At 39.6% G+C, this 20,863-nt stretch overlaps 1 protein-coding gene across 2 annotated transcripts in view; it reads left to right on the top strand.

Annotated features, from left to right (window-relative positions):
• The window catches only part of pik3r5 (phosphoinositide-3-kinase, regulatory subunit 5), a 28,075-nt gene extending 7,465 nt beyond the window's left edge, over positions 1 to 20,610 (top strand). For both annotated transcript variants that reach the window (XM_075462600.1, XM_075462601.1), the window contains exons 2-18: positions 1,779 to 1,894; positions 8,024 to 8,139; positions 8,246 to 8,314; positions 9,522 to 9,660; positions 10,240 to 10,309; positions 10,735 to 10,909; positions 11,065 to 11,233; positions 11,357 to 11,425; positions 11,530 to 12,431; positions 13,236 to 13,361; positions 13,558 to 13,689; positions 13,890 to 13,983; positions 14,492 to 14,568; positions 16,094 to 16,187; positions 16,440 to 16,522; positions 18,091 to 18,206; positions 18,654 to 20,610. In XM_075462600.1, the coding sequence (XP_075318715.1) occupies positions 1,795 to 1,894; positions 8,024 to 8,139; positions 8,246 to 8,314; positions 9,522 to 9,660; positions 10,240 to 10,309; positions 10,735 to 10,909; positions 11,065 to 11,233; positions 11,357 to 11,425; positions 11,530 to 12,431; positions 13,236 to 13,361; positions 13,558 to 13,689; positions 13,890 to 13,983; positions 14,492 to 14,568; positions 16,094 to 16,187; positions 16,440 to 16,522; positions 18,091 to 18,206; positions 18,654 to 18,804 (2,682 nt within the window). In that variant the 5' untranslated portion in view covers positions 1,779 to 1,794 and the 3' untranslated portion in view covers positions 18,805 to 20,610. The remainder of the gene's footprint in view (positions 1 to 1,778; positions 1,895 to 8,023; positions 8,140 to 8,245; positions 8,315 to 9,521; positions 9,661 to 10,239; positions 10,310 to 10,734; positions 10,910 to 11,064; positions 11,234 to 11,356; positions 11,426 to 11,529; positions 12,432 to 13,235; positions 13,362 to 13,557; positions 13,690 to 13,889; positions 13,984 to 14,491; positions 14,569 to 16,093; positions 16,188 to 16,439; positions 16,523 to 18,090; positions 18,207 to 18,653) is intronic.
• Positions 20,611 to 20,863: the final 253 nt, after the last annotated feature.

Here is a 20,863-nt window from a genome sequence, read left to right as displayed (position 1 = left end):
TGAGTAACTGATTGACACTTTTCATTCCCCAGCCATCATTTATGTCTGAGTTTCACGTGAAAAGGGGAATTTGTCACACTCTCAGGGGAAATTTTGAGAACATTTAAAGCCAAAGTTGTTTTGATGTTCTCAGTTACTCATTTCTGTATCTGCTCGTCTTCACACTATGATAAGATTTTGCTAATGATTTATTTAATTATTTTTTTTTCTTCAGCTGAGCAAAATTTGATTTGGGATGTTTTAAAAGAAATCAACAGTCGTATAGACATTGGCGTTTTCCAACGAATATGATATTGAGTTGTTCTCCCATGAGGAAAATTCTTCATTTACTGTCTGTTTCAGAAAAGAAATCCAAAAACAATTCCTGTTGAACGGCAAATCTTTAAAAAGCTTTGCTTATTTTTTCATCTTTTTCAAGGAAGTTTTAGTTCTGCTTCTCCAATGTAGACATTTTCCAGTATTTGCAAATACTAAAAATTGTCTTGCATTACCATGGTAAAACTCTCATATGAGTCAAGAGAAGTGTTTAAAAATAAATCAAATGGTTACACAGCGCATCATCAGCAACATTACATCCGACCTCTTTAACTGTTTGAATTCTGGTATTTGTCAACCCGAATTTAGTCAAAAACTCCAAAAACATGCAGACCCAGATTAGGGAACTCCAAGGAGGAAAAGATGAATTAATACCATTTGCTCATGTGACTTAAGAAGCCACTTCTGTTAGATTTTCAATCTCACTGTTGAACCACTGACATTTATGTCTTTTAACCAGTCCAGTGTATCTGTCTCTTTCTTCACACAGACCCTATTCGTCAATGAGTCAAGTCATTGAATATGAAAATAAGAGGTGCTTATTGCTGGAGGGGAAAAAAAAGAATTTGATGGTTCATTATTACCTCCTCAGTTTGATACTCCATCTTCTGAGGCACTAATTTGAGGTAAACAGTCTCCCACAGAGACACCTGTGCAATTTGCAGGGGAATTTGCGGATCGTGAAATGCTTTTGCTATTAGTTAGGTGGTCACTGGACCATTTTGAACGGATGAACTTCTGTTTTTACTGACCCGCTTTCTTTGCCTAAGATAGCATCTTCGTTTGGTTTGTTTAAGGTCGCGACTTTCAAGCTGCATCATCGAACATCTTTTACTGTAACGGATCCTTGATCCTACACCAAAGATGAGCAAGATTTATAAATCACTTAAGCGCGTATCTGATGATGATACACATTCATAACAGAACTGAAACGGCTTGCCACACCTGGGTTTGTCCTCAGTTGCTGCATGAAAAACAGCCAAATGCACTGATAAACTGAAAGTTAGAAAAAAAAAAAAGTGAAGTTCAGCACAAAAAAAAATATATATATTGTTATACTGGAATTTTCAAGCCCGATTTTAAACTCTGTGTGTGCCCAACTGTTGTGTTTCTATGAAATGTTTAGGCTATTTTTGTACAGTCATTTCAACATGACTTTAGCAGCTACAGCAACCAAACACCAACACAAACAAACCTGCATCTGCTTTTCCTCTCATTTCCCTTTATGGTTTGTGTATCCTCTTGGTCTCATTTTCATGCTTAGCGGGCGATCTGCCTTCATGCAAAACAGATGAGATAACCCCATGTCCACGAAAATAGAAGAGCGTGTGTGTGCAGGCTTATGTTGACACGATTAATAAAAGCAACAGCGTTGAACTATAAAATTCCACAGAATACATGAGTGGGCACGATGTCATATATTTGATGACTGACATCGGCTATATTTCCTCCCTCCTCTTCAGAGCCTGAGCGGTGAAGATGCAGCACACCTCATGCACAGAGGACCGGATCCAGCATGCTCTGGACAGGTGCCTGGATGGATTGAGACAAAGCCCCACAGCTGCACACCACTGGAATGGTAAGACTCCAAAGGCTACGCTGTATTTTTAGGCAGGTTTTAGACGAGACTTTAAAGAAGAACTTTCCAGCGCTGCTACAGTAGGGATGATGATATTTTTGTAGAAAGAAAGGTGTGCTGTATATTTTCATTGAAATCCAGTGTCACATTTTTCTGACACTGGCTCAGAGAGTGTTTTCATCTAATGTGCTTTTTTTTTTTTTAATACTTGCAAATAAGGGGAAACGGGCTGTCACGTACTGTAAAACTTCAAACATGTGCACCCTCTGGCTTTGTTAGTGGCAAAACAGCAACATGTATTAATGTTTATTTTGGTGCAAATATAATGAAATCTTTTGCATTTTTGTACACACCAACATTTAATAACGATGGGAGACTGACTTTAGAATCTGACCTAGATTTTTTCAAATTTGTGGTGTCACTCAAGTGGAACAACAGAAATATTAGATGTTTGTCATTGTAGGGAAATCGCATCTCTGCTAGAAAACTCTCCAGAGGCGAAATTTATTTAAAATCACAGATGCCAAAGACTAGAATTGTCTTTGTTGGGCCCCGTCATGTTATAGATGTTGAGTGCTGTTGATATCCTACGGTAGCCCACTTGCAAATGATTGTTTTGCTTTTCAAAAGAATCTCCTCCAGCCTGTGCAAATTAAGAGACGCGCTCTGTTAAACCAGACCTACCATAGTAAAGTAATTTTAAATGTCACACTTCTCTATCTGCCGTAGTCCAAATAAAACTTATGAAACGCCAACATTTTTTTTTTTTTGCGGGAACATCCAGACCATTAAGTAATAACTTGATTTCTTCTTTGTATGTCTTCTTATATTGTGGCGTCCCCAAAAGGACAAAAGGCACAGTGAAAGAATTTGATTGAAAATGAATACTTTTTCCAAATACCTGTCTGGTACAGTGACATCATACAGTAATTCATTTTGAGCCCGTCAACTTCCATCTTTGAATTGCTTGAAAGGGGGTTTAACGTTATGGAGGTGGATCATGCAAGCTATATGGCTTATAGCTCTTCAATGGAAGTGAACAAATAAACCAGGTGCTAATGAATAGATTAGTCTTGTGTCATGTTTGTAAAGAAGATAACTTGGATTTTGAGAAAACAAACAAGCGGAAATTTCAGAAATCCAAACGGTAGAAAAACCGACTTTCAAACTTCATAAAAAAATATCAAACATAAATTGTTCTTGTCACACTACTGTCAACCTTTTTAGTTATAAATTGTTCGTGAAATGTTTTTTTTGGGGGGGCAGGGGTCTGGAGAGTGAGGGGAGTGGGGAGGAAAAAAATGAACTAAAGGTTTTCATATATTTCAAAGTAATTAAAATGTTTAATAACAGAAAATTCAATTAAATTCAGTAATACTTTATCAATCCTTCAAAAAGAAATTATATTGCTTCAGTATAAATTATTTTGAAGGATATACTATTGCTATAGATGGATAGCAAAACTAAATTTAATCAATCAGCAGACAAAGCTTTTGAAAGGGTTAGTATATACTGATATATATATATATATATATATATATATCAGCATGAATGTTTTGCAGTGTTGTTTTTGTAGCTTGGCAACATCTTGGTTATCATTGTCACACACAGAGTCAGCGGGTAACACAGGACAACCTTTTTTGTCTGCAGTCTGTCTGCCCATATAGTCAAAGCTCCAAGCTCGTCCATTGTTTTTGCTAAGGATCTCACACTTCCCATGATGATCAAGGGAAAAAATGGTTTAAACGTCCCCCGCATTTTTCTCTGTTTTGTTCCTGCTTTTGTTTCTTCTCTTCAGCTCATCTGGATTTGGGGTCTTATTCCAGGTATTACTTGGGCTTTGGAGATCTCAATCAAGCTGCTCCCACATGCAAACAACTTTCCAGTTGGTGATGTTACACCTTGTGTAAAAAAAAAAAGTGCCAAAGAGATACTGGCTGAAATTATTGCACAGCATCCAAACCAGCATTGAAAAAAGTTTCAACAATCTTTTTTCACAGACCAAACGCTCAATAGAAAATCTCAAGAAGATGCAAAGAAAGACGCTACATGTCTGCTGAGTTCCTGCAGCCGGACCATTGTAGAACATGTCAGAAATACAGTCGACCAGTGATGGCAGCAGCTGAGGCCTTTGGGTTGGGTACACTGGCTCACTGGGCTTGTTTCTTCGCAAGATTAAAGGAACTGAGCCATCGGTCATGTCATCTGGTGGGATCTGATAAAATCTATGGAAAGCAAGCCGAGCCCACAAAGACCCCACAACTCACAGGCCCAAAGGAATCTGTTGCTAACATCACACCAGGACACCCTCAGATAATCTTTGTCCACACCCTGACTGGTCAGAGCTGTTTTGGGGCCATAAAGAAGATCAGCTAAACATTAGGCAGGCGGTTCGAATGTTATGGCTTATTGGTGTATGTAACCTGTTTTCACAGTTGGCTTCTGACATGCTGCATGAAGTAGCTTTTTTTTTTAAAAAGGTTTTGTGGCCATCGTGTGGGATGAAAATTCTGTTTTGCGGATGGTGAAAAGCAGCACATTTCCCCAGAATTATTTACACCAGTACACAGATTTGGATGCACTACATTTTGGCAGAATGATAACTCTAACAGAAAGCAGTTGTTTTGTTCACACTTTCTTAACATCAGAAGAGTATGTGATAGAGGCAGCAGTGCATGGTGCTTATGAGCACCGAGGTGTCTGAACTTGTTATCGGTGTCATTGTTGCTTTCAGATCACCAGGGGAGCGTATTATTGGGTGTTGGGGGAAGTTGTGTGAATAGACAGCTGGGAGGAAGTGGTGGCACAGACCGCAGCGTGTGAGTGAGACATCATGAGGCAGGAGTTACTGTGGTGCAGGGTGTAAAAACAAGGCAGAGGATCAGGTCGACATCCACGTCAGCTAGTGCTCTACAGAACGACGCACAAATGCAGAAGTGTGCTCTAGGTTTTGTGCTGTGATACACCTTAATGACATGATTTACACGCAAGCTTAGTTTGTTTTCTGATTTCATGCTTTCTAATGGCATTGCTTTTCGACCAAGATTCAAGGATAATGTATGGCTTTTATCCTTTCACACATGCTGAAATGATACATCCTAACAGGATCATTTGAAACTTCCAGCATTATCTTTTAAAGCTGAGATCTTAGGAAAATATACCTGTAAAGCTCCCCAGCGAATAGCACACTGCTTTTGGACATGTTGGATTGTTCTCGTGAGTAGAAAGAACTTTAGTGGAAAAAAACAAAAAAATAACAAACTGCAACTAACTTTATTTCTATAAAAACATTTCGGTGCAACTTTGATAACTACTGATTTGTTGCTTTCGTGGGGACTGAGTGGAGATGCACTCTTGGAGAGTTATTCACATGAAAAGTAACGTGCTTTCACCTTTCAGTTGCTTTTGTGAGAGTGACACACTGTGTGGTTTGAGATACTGTATTCATGGTTCCCCTGTGTTATTTTCTATTTCACACTGTTAAAAATGAAACAAAATTCTTTGAAACAACACATCTACCACGTTGACGAGATGTCTCTAGTGTTCCTTATTCTTTTTGTTTGAAAGTTTTGTAATTTTGGATTACAACTAAAGCTTAAATTTAACAGTAGTTATAATCTGTATGTTTACGTATCCTCATTTTCAAATAACTCCTTTATTTTATTTTATTTTTATTTTTTTTGTTCCAAAATAATATTTTTGAGATTCGTTTTTTTTTTTTTTACTAAACAAAAAAAAAACGAAGTGACAGTGACAGTGAGTGCTCAACGACTATGCCTTGCATCAGGAAATGCATCCTGTCATGTCTTAAAATCTTCTTTAATGAAACGCTAAGAAAAAGGTGACAAAACACACCCTGCGTCAGTACTTCCCATACTGACAGTTGCAGAGCAAAACACAATACTGTCTCCAACCTATTAAGCTACATTAACGTTTACTTTGTGTGTTGTGTACAATAAAAGTTTAATTTCGTTTTACTTTATCTATCAATGTAAATTAGCCATAACACACTTAATCAAATATCACCAGCAAGTGTTGTTTTTTTTTTATACATCATCAATTTATGTTCCACAAGGTTCTGACATGGGCCCCATGATGTTTGCAAAAACCTTACTTCCTTTCAGGTTAAAAATATCCATCTAAATTGCTTTGGTTTGTTGTAAATATCTTTCCTTGTTACATTCCTATTGCTTGGTTGGTAAACGTCGGTTGTAGCAGTAGTCACTGTCAGAAATTTGCCCCTCCCAATGTTTGGTTGCAAGACAATCACAATGGCGGTCTTTGAACATCTCTCATTTTACATTTAAGGACTCACTTTTTTTTTTAGCCAGAATGAAAGATGTCACCAGATGATTTAAAAAACATATTACAACTTTAATCTTGGACAGCTCTAGATGGCACAGTGTACTGGGTTTTAGGCAAGCTTCATGGTACTATGTACGTACATATTCTTCTGCATTGCTCTTACCCCATGTAAAGTGAAGGATTACGGCGATACATCCAATGTAGATTAGTGGCACAGTGGTGTGGTGGTTTGCACTGTTGCTTTACAGCGAGACGGTCCTTTTTATGTAGAGTTTGCAGGCTTTCTCTGTAGCTGGTTTTCTCTGGATACTCTGGCTTCCTCTCACAGTTCTTCCCACAGTCCTAAAGCATCCATGTTAGGTAAACTGGTTACTATAAACTGAACTCAAGTGTGCGTGAGTGTGCCTGGCCGTTTGTCTTTGTGATGGACTGGCGAGCTGTTCAGATGGTACCTTCACTCTTGCCAGATAACAGATGAGATGCACCTTCAGCCCTCCTGAAAACCTAAAAAGGGTAAAATAGAGATAAAAAATTGATGGCACCTAATTCATACGGGCCTCAAAAATGCTAACAGAGCAAAGTGATTCAAGGTGATGTTGAGTGGTGATTAACTGACTGTAAAGCTTCAAATACAGTTGCTGTTAACTGCCCATACACGTGTTTATCATGGCTGCCTCACATGTCTTGCATTCGTTTGGTGCATTGGTTGTGCACGTCCTTGAAACTGCCCTCAAGTGACAGCAAAGAGCCACAACAAGTAGACATGTGTTTGAAAGAAAACAAACAGAAAGTGGACAAACAACATGATGAGACCCTTGCCAGTACATGATTAACTGAAAAGACGTGGATAATGTTGTTGCTAATACTTTGAATAGGTCATCCAGTGGGTCTCACGTTTCACCTATTCTGCTGTCACAGCCATTTGATACTAGTATGAGTAGGGATGGGAATCGAAAACCGGTTCTCGTTGAGAACCGGTTCCCAGTGTTTCAATTCCTTGGAATCGTTTTGCAATTTTGCAAACGATTCCCTTATCGATTCCAGTGCAGCCAACAGTAAACATGGCGTGGTACAAACGCTCAAAAGTTTGGTTACACATCCCTAAAAAAGACGACAACAGGGCAACTTGCAAAGTGAATATTTCACCAAAGGGAGGAAATACTACCAACATGCAATAACTATGAATGAATGTCGCGTTTTCGATCCGCCCCGGACTAACGTTGGTGAATCTCAACCAACAAGCAGCAACGTTAGCATGTCCTTGGCTAACACTGCAGGTAACTAAAGAGTTAAATTACCCAGGCCATGATAGACGAATGTGGACCTCATCGTTGTTGGGTTTGTAAGGTCATGACTCGTGTTACTTCTAAACTAAACAAAGTTGATGCTAATCGACCGTTTTTCCCCCAAATGAGAATCGATAAGGGAATCGATAAAGAACCGAATCGAAAATGGAATTGGAATCGTAAAAATCTTATCAATTCCCATTCCTAAGTATGAGTCAGCAAATGGGGCATCTGATCAGGTTTTCTTGGTTGTTGCTCACTCTAGGCTCAAGACTGTGGGAGACATAGCTCGTAAACTTTAAAACTGTCTTTTGTTTTTCTCAAGATCTGTGTACACTGGGGACACTTTGATAATGCAGATTAACACCCTATGTTTGGACTTAGCTTTTTATGCGTATTTTCAATTGGTATATGTTTTGAACTGGTTGCCAAATTTGGGGGTCCTACCTTCCAAGTGCTCTATTTGTTCTGTATTGAGGATATCTGTCCATAGAGTTTGTGCACGTATTTTGCTGAAATCTCCTGTGCCGTATTTCAGTGTTGATGTGCTCAGCGGGTCAGTCGATGAACCGCTGGAGTTTGGAGGAGCTGGTAAAGAGAGACCCTGAGAACTTCCTCATACTTTTGCAACAGATCATTCGGAAGACAAAACAGGTAAGAGGATTCTGAAAGAGAATATCTCGTGGTGTGTTATTTACACAGCAGTAAAGTAATGACTAAATATCTGTTTGCATCTCTCTTTTTCACTTTGTGAGTTCAGGTTCAGGAGCAGTGTCAGTATGAGCTCGTGGCTCCCCTTGCCATCATGTTCGCCTCCACACTGCTGCAGGTACAGACTGTTTGCACCCAGAGAGATGTCACCCACACATTTAACCTTGAGTGACCTCTCTGACCCATTCAGTGCGTTTGCTTTCACAATCAAGAATTCAAAATGTCATTTGTTGTTGTTCCTCAATTTGAACCACTGTGATGGCTACTTGAGGTGTTACAAAGACGCTAGACATAAAGAAGTGTCTAGCGCACTTACAAAAATACTTTCAAGAACAAAATTTACTGGTCTGATGAGAATTCCTCTTCCTTTCATCAACCCAGCTTCTGTATTTCAGTCAGGCTGACTTGCTATCGCGTGCTAGTATCAAATGGTACTCGTGACAATTTGCAAAAACATTCCACCTTAAAGCCTCGTCACTGACCTAAAGATTTTTGTTTCTTTTTTTACAGTAGGAAGTTAGAACACCACAGTAGTGGATTTGTTTAACACCAATAACGTAACAGCCTTGAGGTTTTGCAGTTATGTAACAAATGTACTTTAGGTAGTCTTTCATAAAGCCTGTGACCAAGAAACTACAGTAAAGAAATAACAGTCACATTATTGCACTAAACTGTGTTAATTACAGCAACATTAGTAGTAAAGATTAGTCCATTAATATAAAAAAAACAGTAACATAATTGTCATTTAGAACAATACTGTTAGTCAGTATCGTTATTGCATCGTTAGATGTCTCACAAACCCACTAATGCCACTATGTGACAGAAAGGTTTAATTTATCACATTTGCCTCCTACAGCAGCTTGTCTATGCAAATTTAGAAATAATAGGTCAATTCTTGACAGAGTTTGTGGAGTCTGCCCTCTTCCTAAATACGTCCCCATGGGGCATTTGTTTGTGAAGGCTAAAACAGCCAATAATTTTGTTTGGAGAAGATGAGAGGAACTGCATGTGAAGTATAAAAATGGCTTCCATGTTACACACTTCAAGATTTTGATCGAGGACTGCTTGAGTTATCTATCAAAGCTTTGTGGCTTACAGCTTCAGCATGTATGGAAGTTTAAACATAAAAAATGCGGCCGTCTCAGATGTACCCCACATTATTGTGTAACTAGTGTTCTGAGGGCTCAAAACATCTAACAATATACACTTACCTAATTTGACAGTATAGGTAATCTCCAATTTATGGAAAAACAATATTACAATCAAACCTCAACTGTTTTTAATTTTCCTTAAATTAAAATAACTTGTTTGTGCTTTCCTTGCAGACACCATACTGTCCACCAGACACAGAACTCCTAGAGGAGGCTATTGAGGTGTTTTGCTGCTTCCTCACATGGCCTGAACCATACAGCAGTGTGTGCAAAGAACTCCTCTCCACATTACATCTGGAGATCAAGGCCCCTGGTAAATATGAGTAATATTCTTCATTTAAAGGTCCTTTAATTGTTGAACAACAATGTCTCTTTGATACCTTGTTTAACAGCAGTGTATTTCCGGATGTTATTATAGCACTCCCCCTAGTGACACATTAATGAAATGCATTCAGGATCGTGCTGAAGCAGTCTCTCATGTTGGCATCAATCACAGTGACAGAATGATGTTGAGGCTTCAGGTTTTATGGGCACTTCTTCATTCCATCATGATGTTGTCGGAAAGCGGATCAAACTGTAGCGCTTACAAAACAAAAAGCAGGAACCACACTCAGATTTTACAGAGATATTTACAGGAATAAGTAAAGGAAGTGCCAGTTGAATAAACTGAATGAATGTGTGTTGATTAGCCAGTGGCCAAGTTTTATAGGCGGCATAGAAGTACTCATTTTCTTTCAGTTCAGTTCACTTTTATTGTTTGCTTTTTGTAATTATAATAAATGTCAAGGCGTCATGGATATTTTAGCAACTGACAAGCCTTTGTCTCAGTGCAGTAGTTCCAGCAGAACATGGTCATGAGTGTCTTCTTTAAAAAGTTTTCCTTTTGTCACAGGGATTTCCTTTCAAAGACTAGTGAGACAAGAGCAGGGCCTGAGCATCTCCGCTGAATGTTCAAAAACAATGTAAGTCTACATTCTATAACTACTCACTGTATCTTCACATGTAAAACATAACATAAAGCATCTTTCCACCTGCTGAGAGCTATTCAAATTGATTTTCTGTCCAGAATATGATATCTTTTTATCTTGTACCTTCTGCTTCCTTTTTAGAATCAGCTCTTGTGTCATACTTGTCCCTGGTTCACCATAAGTTTATCTGAACAGATAACATACTTTTTGTCAGAAGAGAACATACTGTATAGCTGTCTTATCAGATTCACCAGAACAACGTGTATATGTGGTTTGGTGCTTAGTCAAAGTGGGAAAAAAAATCTCTTTTCGTAGTCTTCTTTACACACCCAACCACAATATTTTAGCATCCTGTCTGAGTCTTCTCCCATGTGACGCCGTGCACTCATTTAGACATTATACCTGTCTGCTGCCTGCAGGACTGTGTTGCTGATGAACCCGGCTGAGGTTCCTGCAGACTTTCTCCTGGTGGCTGAGCAGCTCAGTCACGTTCAGCACTCACAGAAAGAAACCTATATCACCTTGATTAAACACGCCTACCAGTCCACACTAGGCACCAAGTACCCTCTGCATAGCATCCACAAGGCCCTGCAGGTACGTACTGAAAAACCTGACACTATTTTTTTTACTCACAATATATTGAGGGGAAAAAAAGGAAAAAACAGAAACTTTTAAAAGTGCTTCCTAGCAACACAAGGTTGCCAATAACTGCTTTGTGCCTGTTCAATGCGGCATCATTCATTTTGAAGGAAAAAACTGTGAATGACCTGGAGGAGATCTTCTCTTCTGTGAGCGACATCTTGGAGACGGCTGCTGTTATGGGTGAGCCACCGAAGGCGAGAAGTCATGTCATTCAGGGACTGGAGAAACTGAGGGAGAGGCTGAGAATCCCTGCGTCCAATGGGAGGAAGTCTGATGGTAAGAGGGCCACTTTTATTCACTGGGAGGTTGGCTGCTTAATACATGATGAAAGATTCTATTTCTATTTGAGTTGGGTAGCACAACTTTCCTTTTTTTGTCCTTTTCTGTATTCCCTTTTAGGAATGCTACAGACGTTACCGTTGCCCACAGCCAAATGTCACATGTTTCACTGGGAAAAAGATAACTTTGGTAATGTATACATATGTATTGATTTATTTTATGTGAATTACATTTTTGATAGCTGTTGAATAGTCTTAATTTCTTTTTCTTTATTCGTATTTTGACTGTTACAGATGTCCTGAACACCCTTTTGGAGCATGACCTAAATGACTTGGCCCCTAATGGGCATTCTGCGGAGGTTGATTTTGATGATGATGACCACGATGTGACAGAAACTGACGTGGAGGAAGAGGAGGAGGAGGAGGAAGACAAAGATGAGGAGAGACATGGAGTGGAATCAACTTCAATATCGATCGTCCCCAATGATTACAGCGGCAGCCATCGGGCCTCTACCTTCTCCACCATGTCCTCCCTGTCCACCACCTCCAAAGACTCCATGTTCTCCACGTTGTCGGTCGCCTCCGAGTCCTACACTCCCTCACTCTTCTCGGTCACCTCTGGAGTTGATAGCGACTACTTTGAAGATTCTGATGACTACATCTGCTCTTCTCCCGTTGCTGAAAAATGTTCACCGAAGTCGAACAAAGCTTCAGCCCGTCTCAGCCAGCACTTCTACAGGCTCTTCATTAAACCCAAAAACCCTCGGTTGCTCTCCCGAGCCAAGAGCTTAGGAAACAGTGAATCGAAAGACCTTTTAGCAGTTCGGGAAACACGCTCTAATTCTCTACCCCAGCAGGTCAAGTTATTTGGTCCTGAGCCCTTGCTTAAGCCACAAAGTCAAACTCTCAGACACATTTGCTTTCGAAGGAGACCTATTCTGAGCAGCGACGAGGACAACAAGAATATTACGCTTAGGGTGGTGGTGTTTGGTGCTGATCATGTGGCAGGGAAGGTGGCCCGAGCCTACAGTAGCCTGAGGAAGAAGGAAAGTGCTTGTCCACGTCTCAGCAGAGCCTTCAAACTTCAGTTTTACTTTGTGCCTGTGAAAAGGGACTCGGCAGAAGGGTTAGCATGTCGAAGGTCCTCTGGTCCACTGCTACAGTTCGGATCTCCAAAAGGAACGGCACTGTCTTGTGTAAGTGGAAGAATAGTCCAACCAAAACTTTAAAGTCATCATGAAACAAATAGAACAGTACTATTTGCCTCTGCCTATTTACAGATATGGAGGCTGCACCTAGTCAGCTCTAGTTTCCTTCCCACCATTCAACACCCACTATCAGCTCTGTTATTAGAAAACAAACTCTTCAATTCAATGGAAATTTTAGTATACGCCTCCAAGAGCAAGATGAGTCATGAACATTATGAAATAGTTTTCTCAGAAAAACATTCAAAACTATTATGAATAGTTGCAAAATAGCTCTGCAGTATCATCTGATAAAATCTGCTTTCAAGTAACCTAAAGACAACGTCTGTGTAGTGAATTCAGCAATACTTACATTTAGGATGGTCTCCAACATAGGAAATTAGAAGCGACAGAATGCCTTGAACCTATACTTACACAGTCCAAAGTGTCAGAAATAATTTGTTCGGTAACTCAATTCTCTTCCTGGACATGCATTAAATGGCCAGATTGAACTCAAAATAATAGCAAATATGCATGTAACGGTGCCGCCTGTGTCATAGAGTCTTGTAAAAGCTAATTGTACAGTCAGTCAGATCGCAAACAAACATTTTTATTTCTAATATGATGAACTTTAAAAACTAAATACAAAGATTATTATTTTTTTTTTTTTATAGCATCATTAGGTCAAATATTTGAGCCGTACCTAAAAAGAAAACCTTGCAGGATTGTGGCAAGGCTATAATGTAAAAATGAGACAACATACATATGAGGTGTTTCTCCACTATTTGGCTTTAAGTGTTGCTTTTGCTCAAACAGGATCCTAACCACATAGGCACAGGCGACAGCACTAATGACATTGCGCATCTCCTCGGCATGTTGGACCCGTGGTACGAAAGGAACACCCTCAGCCTGCTCAAGCTGCCTGCCAGCGTCGTCTGCCAGGTACGCCTGGAATGTAACTTTTCTGCTTTAAGTCAGATTTATCCAGCTGAGAACATTGCTGACCTCCAGTGTTATCTGTTACTGTCAGGAATACAAACACTGGTTGAGATGTGTTTTTTGCAAACTGGCATAATTCAGAAAAACACTGAAGCCCAAATACCTTTCATCCATGTCTCAATTATAAATGTTGTTGCAGCAAACCTCAAAAACGGAGTCGGAGTCCTATGATAGTTCATACGAGCACCGTCTACCCATCCTGGCCGACTTGGTGCTGTACTACTGCCGCTATGCTGTTCGGCCAGCTCTAATCCAACTTTATCAGGCTGAGGTCAGACGTGACACAAAATACACACACGGTTATGAAATGTGTCCATTCATTACAGCTCTCTTGTTGAACTCTTTTCCTACCCTTGTATCCAGATTTTTTTTTTACCAAGGCATTGTGAATAGAAAACAGCACCCACAGTTTATCTGGGTCTTAATATCTGCCTGATTGGGGGAAGTGACGCAGAGTGTTTGGTTTTGCAGCTCACGTTGGCTTGTGGCGAGAGGAGGACTGAGGTGTTCGTCCACTCCCTGGAGTTGGGTCACACAGCAGGAACACGAGCCATCAAGGCCATGGGTGAGCGCAGGCCAAGCAGATATCCCTATTAACCTCCGCACATTTCCGTGCAATGCGGCGCTTCATCGGTTATTACAGAGACTGGACTAAATTTTATAGAAGAGGAACATTGGCTTTTTCTATAACATGATTTATTTCACTTCTACGTTTCTGGTTTCACTCGTCACCACTGCTTGAACTTCAGATTTTTAATTCCCTTTAATTACCTCAGAACTAGAAGTCTGTTTACGACTTGTGTCCAGTAGTTACTGTGGAAACGACTTTCCTGCTTTTCCATTATTTCACAGTATTCTCACATAATTAGCAACACTGACTACTTTAAACGAAAAAAAACATTTTCCTCTAGCAGGTAGTAAATCTAAATGCTGCAGAGGTATTTATTTATTTATTTATTTATTTATTTATTTATTTATTTTATTTTGCATTTCTTCGCTTTGCTGCATGACAGAACTGCTACTCTGAGGTGGATCACGACATTGTGCATGTGTGTGCGTCCTGCTTTATTTAGGCGCTGCTAGTAAGCGGTTTGGTATTGACGGTGATCGAGAAGCGGTGCCTCTAACACTGGAGGTGTTGTACAACAAGGTAAGAGCACCTTTGAGTTGGTGCCTGAAAGCTGCATTTGATCATAATTCTGTTCAGAAATATGGAATCTTGTCAACAGAAAAAAAAAAAAACCCTCCGTTAAAATTTGCAGTGTCCCTACTTTCTATGGAATTAAGCTTGTTTCAGTTGTGGTCGCTTCTCAGTCCTGACACAACAGAATTTTGTGTCAAAATGCAAAGTCTGCTAACAAACATATCCTGACGAAGCTTGCCTCTGTGGTCCATGCGGTATGAAACATTAGAAATGGCTAAACAAAGCATTCCTCTTTCCAGATGGTCTAACAGCATAGAATCTTTTATCTGTCCTTTATGTCCAGTTTTCAGTATTGTGCTCAGTTTGAATCTTTGCAGTAGTCTGTCTACAGTTTTAATCTTGATGTTTTGTCACGACACAGGGAGTTGCTGTTTGGGAGCTCATGAAATTAGGCACACTGTTCAGGAGTGGTGTATACTGAGATCTCATGAGCCTCAAAATGAGCTCTGTAACATCCCCTAGAAAACTACTACTTTTTTAACTGACCTGTACAAAATTTAGTACACATATAAAACAGGCCAAGACGTCCAAAAAAAGTCTATTTTTAACACCTTAAACCAAGCAGGAAGTTGGCACTTTTCAATTTCAGCCCATATTTAGCTATTTTTCAGGCATTGTATTACATCTAAAGAACTCCTCCTGTACATTTGGTCAGATTGACTTGACATTTAGAAAGTCTAAACCAGACTCCCTGGAGATGCTAAATTTTGAAGGTTTTGATTTTTTTGTTGCATGTCTGTGGCAGCCTAGGGAAATACTATGTTTTGCCACAAAAGAGGAAGTTGTTGTGTTCGTCTGATAAGCACCCTCACCCAACACATTTGTTAACTGATCAAACTTCATTCATGCGGCAGCTTTCAAACAAATTCGATATCATAAACAGAAACACACCAAATCCTAGACTGCTTTTTAGAGCAATAAACTGTTAACCCCAAAAACCAACCCCAAGTTTGAGTTTCCATGTTCTGCCAGTTGAGGTGGTTAAGTCATCTGGTCAGGAATCCTCAGAGGGAAGGTGGGCCTGATTCCCAGCTGGGGGGTCTGCCTGCCCGCTCTGACCGCTGTTTCCCCGACGCACTTCAGGATAACTTGTAGAAAATGGATGGACAAAATTAGAAATGATTCAGTCAGGTTTTAGAGCGCATCTTATGGACAATATATACACGTGCAGTCCACAGTGCCACCTTGTGGTTAGAACACACATTGCCTATGCTACAAACGCAATCCAGATTAAATTAAATTTATATGGATTTTTGTACAAAGAATAAAGAAAAAACTGTACAAATGAAACGGTAATTTAATGCCCTTAGGAGTTTTATTTGTTAGAGAAATAATTCCTCATGATAAAATCTCTGGACTGCCTGATAGCACTTCCAGCAGCTATAATTAATCACTCTCTGTTCCAAGCATTCTTTTTTTCTTTTTTTCCCCTTTCAACAGTGATGATCTAATTTCTTCTCTTCTCACTCAGGTGGTAATTAGTGGGAGAAGCCAGTGGAAACGAGAAACCAAAGTCTGTACTTCAGTAAATTTGATCAAAGCATGCAAGAACCCAGAGGAACTAGGTGGGCTGCCGCTCATTATTGTTATCTTTTTAAAACACAAAACCTTTTGTGCTTGCCTTTATTATTATCTCTGGCAGGATTTGCTATGTTATAATTACACGTAGTTTTTTATTCAGTAAAATCAATTTCATTTAATTATCTCAGTTAAAGCCGGTGTTTGATACATATTATTTGAGTTGTGAGCCTCTTGTGAGGAAATTATTGTCAGAGGAAGTACACATATTCAATTTTGACCCAAACAATCTCTGTCAGACTCAAAGATGGAGTGCCTGCAGCTCACCATGACTGAGGTCCTGAAGAGGCAGAACGGTAAAAGCAAGAAGGGCTACAACCAGGTAAGATGTGAGATCAGTCTCAGTACATCCTCAGCTCCAACACTCACATGAACGTCTCATCAAACAGATGTACATATGTGCAATAGCCGTTTCTCACACTGATGAGCGATGGAACAACAAATCAAAACACACAGGTTTTGCATCTGTGTTGTCTATATACAGGTCCTTCTCAAAAAATTAGCATATTGTGATAAAGTTCATTATTTTCCATAATGTAATGATAAAAATTGAACTTTCATATATTTTAGATTCATTGCACACCAATGACTTTTATTGTTTTAATATTGATGATTTTGGCATACAGCTCATGAAAACTCAAAATTCCTATCTCAAAAAATTAGCATATCATTAAAAGGTACTCTAAACGAGCTATTAACCTAATCATCTGAATCAACTAATTAACTCTAAACACCTGCAAAAGATTCCTGAGGCTTTTAAAAACTCCCAGCCTGGTTCATTACTCAAAACCGCAATCATGGGTAAGACTGCCGCCCTGACTGCTGTCCAGAAGGCCATCTTTGACACCCTCAAGCAAGAGGGTAAGACACAGAAAGAAATTTCTGAGCGAATAGGCTGTTCCCAGAGTGCTATATCAAGGCACCTCAGTGGGAAGTCTATGGGAAGGAAAAAGTGTGGCAGAAAACGCTGCACAACCAGAAGAGGGTACCGGACCTTGAGGAGGATTGTGGAGAAGGGCCGATTCCAGACCTTGGGGGACCTGCGAAAGCAGTGGACTGAGTCTGGAGTAGAAACATCCAGAGCCACCGTGCACAGGCGTGTGCAGGAAATGGGCTACAAGTGCCGCATTCCCCTGGTCAAGCCACTTTTGAACCAGAAACAGTGGCAGAAGCGCCTGACCTGGGCTACAGAGAAGCAGCACTGGACTGTTGCTCAGTGGTCCAAAGTACTTTTTTCTGACATGAACCCCATAGAGAATCTGTGGGATATTGTGAAGAGGAAGTTGAGACACCAGACCCAACACTGTGGATGAGCTAAAGGCCGCTAGCGAAGCATCCTGGGCCTCCATAACACCTCAGCAGTGCCACAGGCTGATTGCCTCCATGCCACGCCGCATTGAAGCAGTCATTTCTGCAAAAGGATTCCCGACCAAGTATTGAGTGCATAACTGAACACAATTATTTGAAGGTTGACTTTTTTTGTATTAAAAACACTTCTCTTTTATTGGTCGGATGAAATATGCTATTTTTTTGATATAGGGATTTTTGGTTTTTCTTTACTTTTTTGCCAAAATCATCAAGATTAAAACAATAAAAGGCTTGAACTACTTCAGTTGTGTGAAAATGAATCTAAAATATATGAAAGTATAATGTTTATCAGTACATTACAGAAAATAATGAACTTTATCACAATATGCTAATTTTTTGAGAAGGACCTGTATAGGCCTATTTAAATGGCAGAATATTAGACAAGCTGCAGCAACACTGTATATCATGTGAGACGTTTAATTTTGGAGGAAATACTCTACCATCAAACCTTTTTGTTTGTTTGTTTTTGCACAACATCCATTTGTGAGGTGCAATGTATCGAGTTTTGCTTTACCTTTGCAGCAACTGACCGTGACTGAGGTGAAGGTGGACAAGGTGCAGGTCTGTGGGGCCGGAAACACAACATTTGCAGTGTGCCTGGACCAGGATGAGAAGAAGATTCTACAAAGTGTCACCAGGTGTGGAATCAAGAACAACATGTACATTAATTGAAGGAGAGAAATGTGCTTCTTGGTAAAAAAGTCAGATACAACTAGCAGCGGGTTTGTAAAGTGGAGTGACTTTCGTGCTTCCTCCGGTGGTAAATGGACCGTACTTATAGGGCACTTTTTCTAGTCTCTACAGTTTTACAGGCTATACAGTGATTTTTCTCTAACATGCACATCCATACACCGATGCACACATTGGTGGGAAACGTGGGGGTGTGTCATGTTTTCATAAAATGTATTTGGAGCATTGGACTCGTAAGCCGCCAGCTCTTAGGAGTTTTATTTATGAGGAGAAAAAAAATCTGTCATTTCTTGTTTTATTTGACACCTTCTTGCTCACCTGCATTAAATGACTTAGCCTCAAATTTCACCCAAGTGTTTTTCTCTAACCCGCGATTTTCCCTCCGTCTCATTAAGGTGCGAAATATCGGTGTGCTACAAACCTGACAGCTCTGCCGATTGGAGGCTAAGAAAATCCCGGAACTCGGCTCAAATCCAGCCTCTCAACCCCACCTTCTGCTCCCTCCTTTGCCTGCCCATAGTCACCTTCAGTGGGGCTCTTCCCTGAGACTGCTGAACGCTGGTTTTTGGAGGACTAGAAGAAAAGACTCTCCGCGCTGTTCTTTGTATGCTGTGAATAGCTCACAGACTGCAGAAAAAAAAGCACATGGGACTTTTAATCTTTTAAGCTGTGTGGTGGAATTCACATGGTTAACATTGGTGCAATGCAACATCAGGAAACAGGAGGTCTTGCACCAAGCGAGGTCATCTAAGAACTCTGAGCCTGGCTGACCTCTGTGATCAGGGATAGTAACAGTGCAAAGAAGACCTGTGAAACTAAGAAAGACTGGAGCCCTGGTGATGCTGTTTGGCAGTCTTTCATTGTTTTAGGGGAACCTTTCGAGTTTCACTCTCCAGGTTTCAGTTCCTCTTTTCTGTGTTGGCAGGCCAAACTGAGGTTAAGCACAGTAACATCAGAATGTATAATGGTCGATCAGGGTGAGAATTTAGAATCTCAGGTAAATTGGCATCATGACTGGCTAAAGCAATCCAGTATGTTGTGGTAAATCGGAATACTAGAGACAGGCAGAAAAATGTCTGTTTCTATTCTGTTCTGCAAGTTTTCTCTGGATCAACATGGCAATGTGAACCATATACTGAACTATGTAAAAGCTCCATTTGGAGTGATTAACCAATTGATGATATCTGAGAATGGACACTATTGGTGTACAAGATGTAAATGTTGTAAAATATTGTTTAGCGTACAATAATTTTAACACACCGTCATTATCCTGTTTTTTGTTTTTGTTTTTGTTTAAAGTATATTATTGAGTTTGGTAACATTTCGCCCAAAGAGTTGCTGAAAGTCACAATTTTAACCGCAGTTATTTTATTGACCAGCAGGCGGCTCTGTTGACCTTTCGTTAAATCTTTACTTGAAGTCCAGATGAGGACAATCTTGAAGTGGAGGAACTTGGTGGAACTTTGTGGAACTTGACTTTGAGTGTCAGTGTATTTGCTGTTATATAGCTTACTGAGAAATATCATATTACTTTCAGGACTGTTTATCACTTCATCGAGGACACAGATTGAAAATAATGGTGCTATAAAAAGCATTCTGATGTACATCTTCATGTGTAACTGATTAATTGCACTTTCCACGATGTAAACAGTGACATTAAAAAAATCTTGTAGTTTTGTGGTTGTGAAGGGATGATTTCCTGATTGCTTGACTGGAAATTAAGTGGAAGGAGCATTATATATATTAGGAGCTTCATTCATGGAAATGACTTACCTGCACGTGAATTTGGTACTTTTGAACTTTCATTTTTTCCTTTCTTCCTTTCTTTTTTTCAAAATAAATGACTGACACCACTGGCTTCCCCATACAGGTCTCCTCTGATTAAATTATATATATATATATTTGATCGTTTTCCTGTTTTAATATTATACCATATTAAAACGTGTATAATATCTTCAGTGTAACGCGACTGAAATGTATGTTTCTGCATGCATTGACATGTTATGTGCGTGCGAAACACTAGCTCGCCTACAGTCTTGGACGGCGACTGTTTGCATTTCAGCTGAAACACTCAGTGTGTTTAAGTCCAGGTTGAAGACACACCTATTCTCAGCTGCATTTGAATAAAGCTCCAAATCTGAAGCTTGAGTTTCTAAACTTAATCACATTTTAACTACTGATTTTATCTGCTTTTATCTATTGTTCTTATTTCTTTCTTTTTTGTTTAAAACTTAAATCATGCTTTTTATGTCTACTGTTTTAATGTATCTGTAAAGCACTTTGAATCACCTTGTAGTTGAATTGTGCTGTACAAATAAACTTACCTACTTAAGGCAAGGGCCTTACATTTAATGAGTAGATGTACTCGATGACTTCAGCACATTTTTGACAGACTTCCTTCTATCAAGGACATTTTACGTTTTTATCAGAGGCAAAAACTGTACCTTTGACTCTGCCACTTTCACCTTGACGGCTTATCATTATCAAAGCTGTTACATAAACTCGCTTTCTCTGTCTAAAAAATAAATATGTAGATGTGCAGTATTGTATAGTAACGAAGTAAAAATACTTCACTACTGTACTTAAGTATATTTTGGAATACTTT

Source organism: Odontesthes bonariensis, chromosome 4, assembly GCF_027942865.1.
Source record: "Odontesthes bonariensis isolate fOdoBon6 chromosome 4, fOdoBon6.hap1, whole genome shotgun sequence".
Classification (NCBI taxonomy): domain Eukaryota; kingdom Metazoa; phylum Chordata; class Actinopteri; order Atheriniformes; family Atherinopsidae; genus Odontesthes; species Odontesthes bonariensis.
Note: the sequence above shows the minus strand (reverse complement) of the source record. Positions and strands in the feature narration are given on the sequence as shown.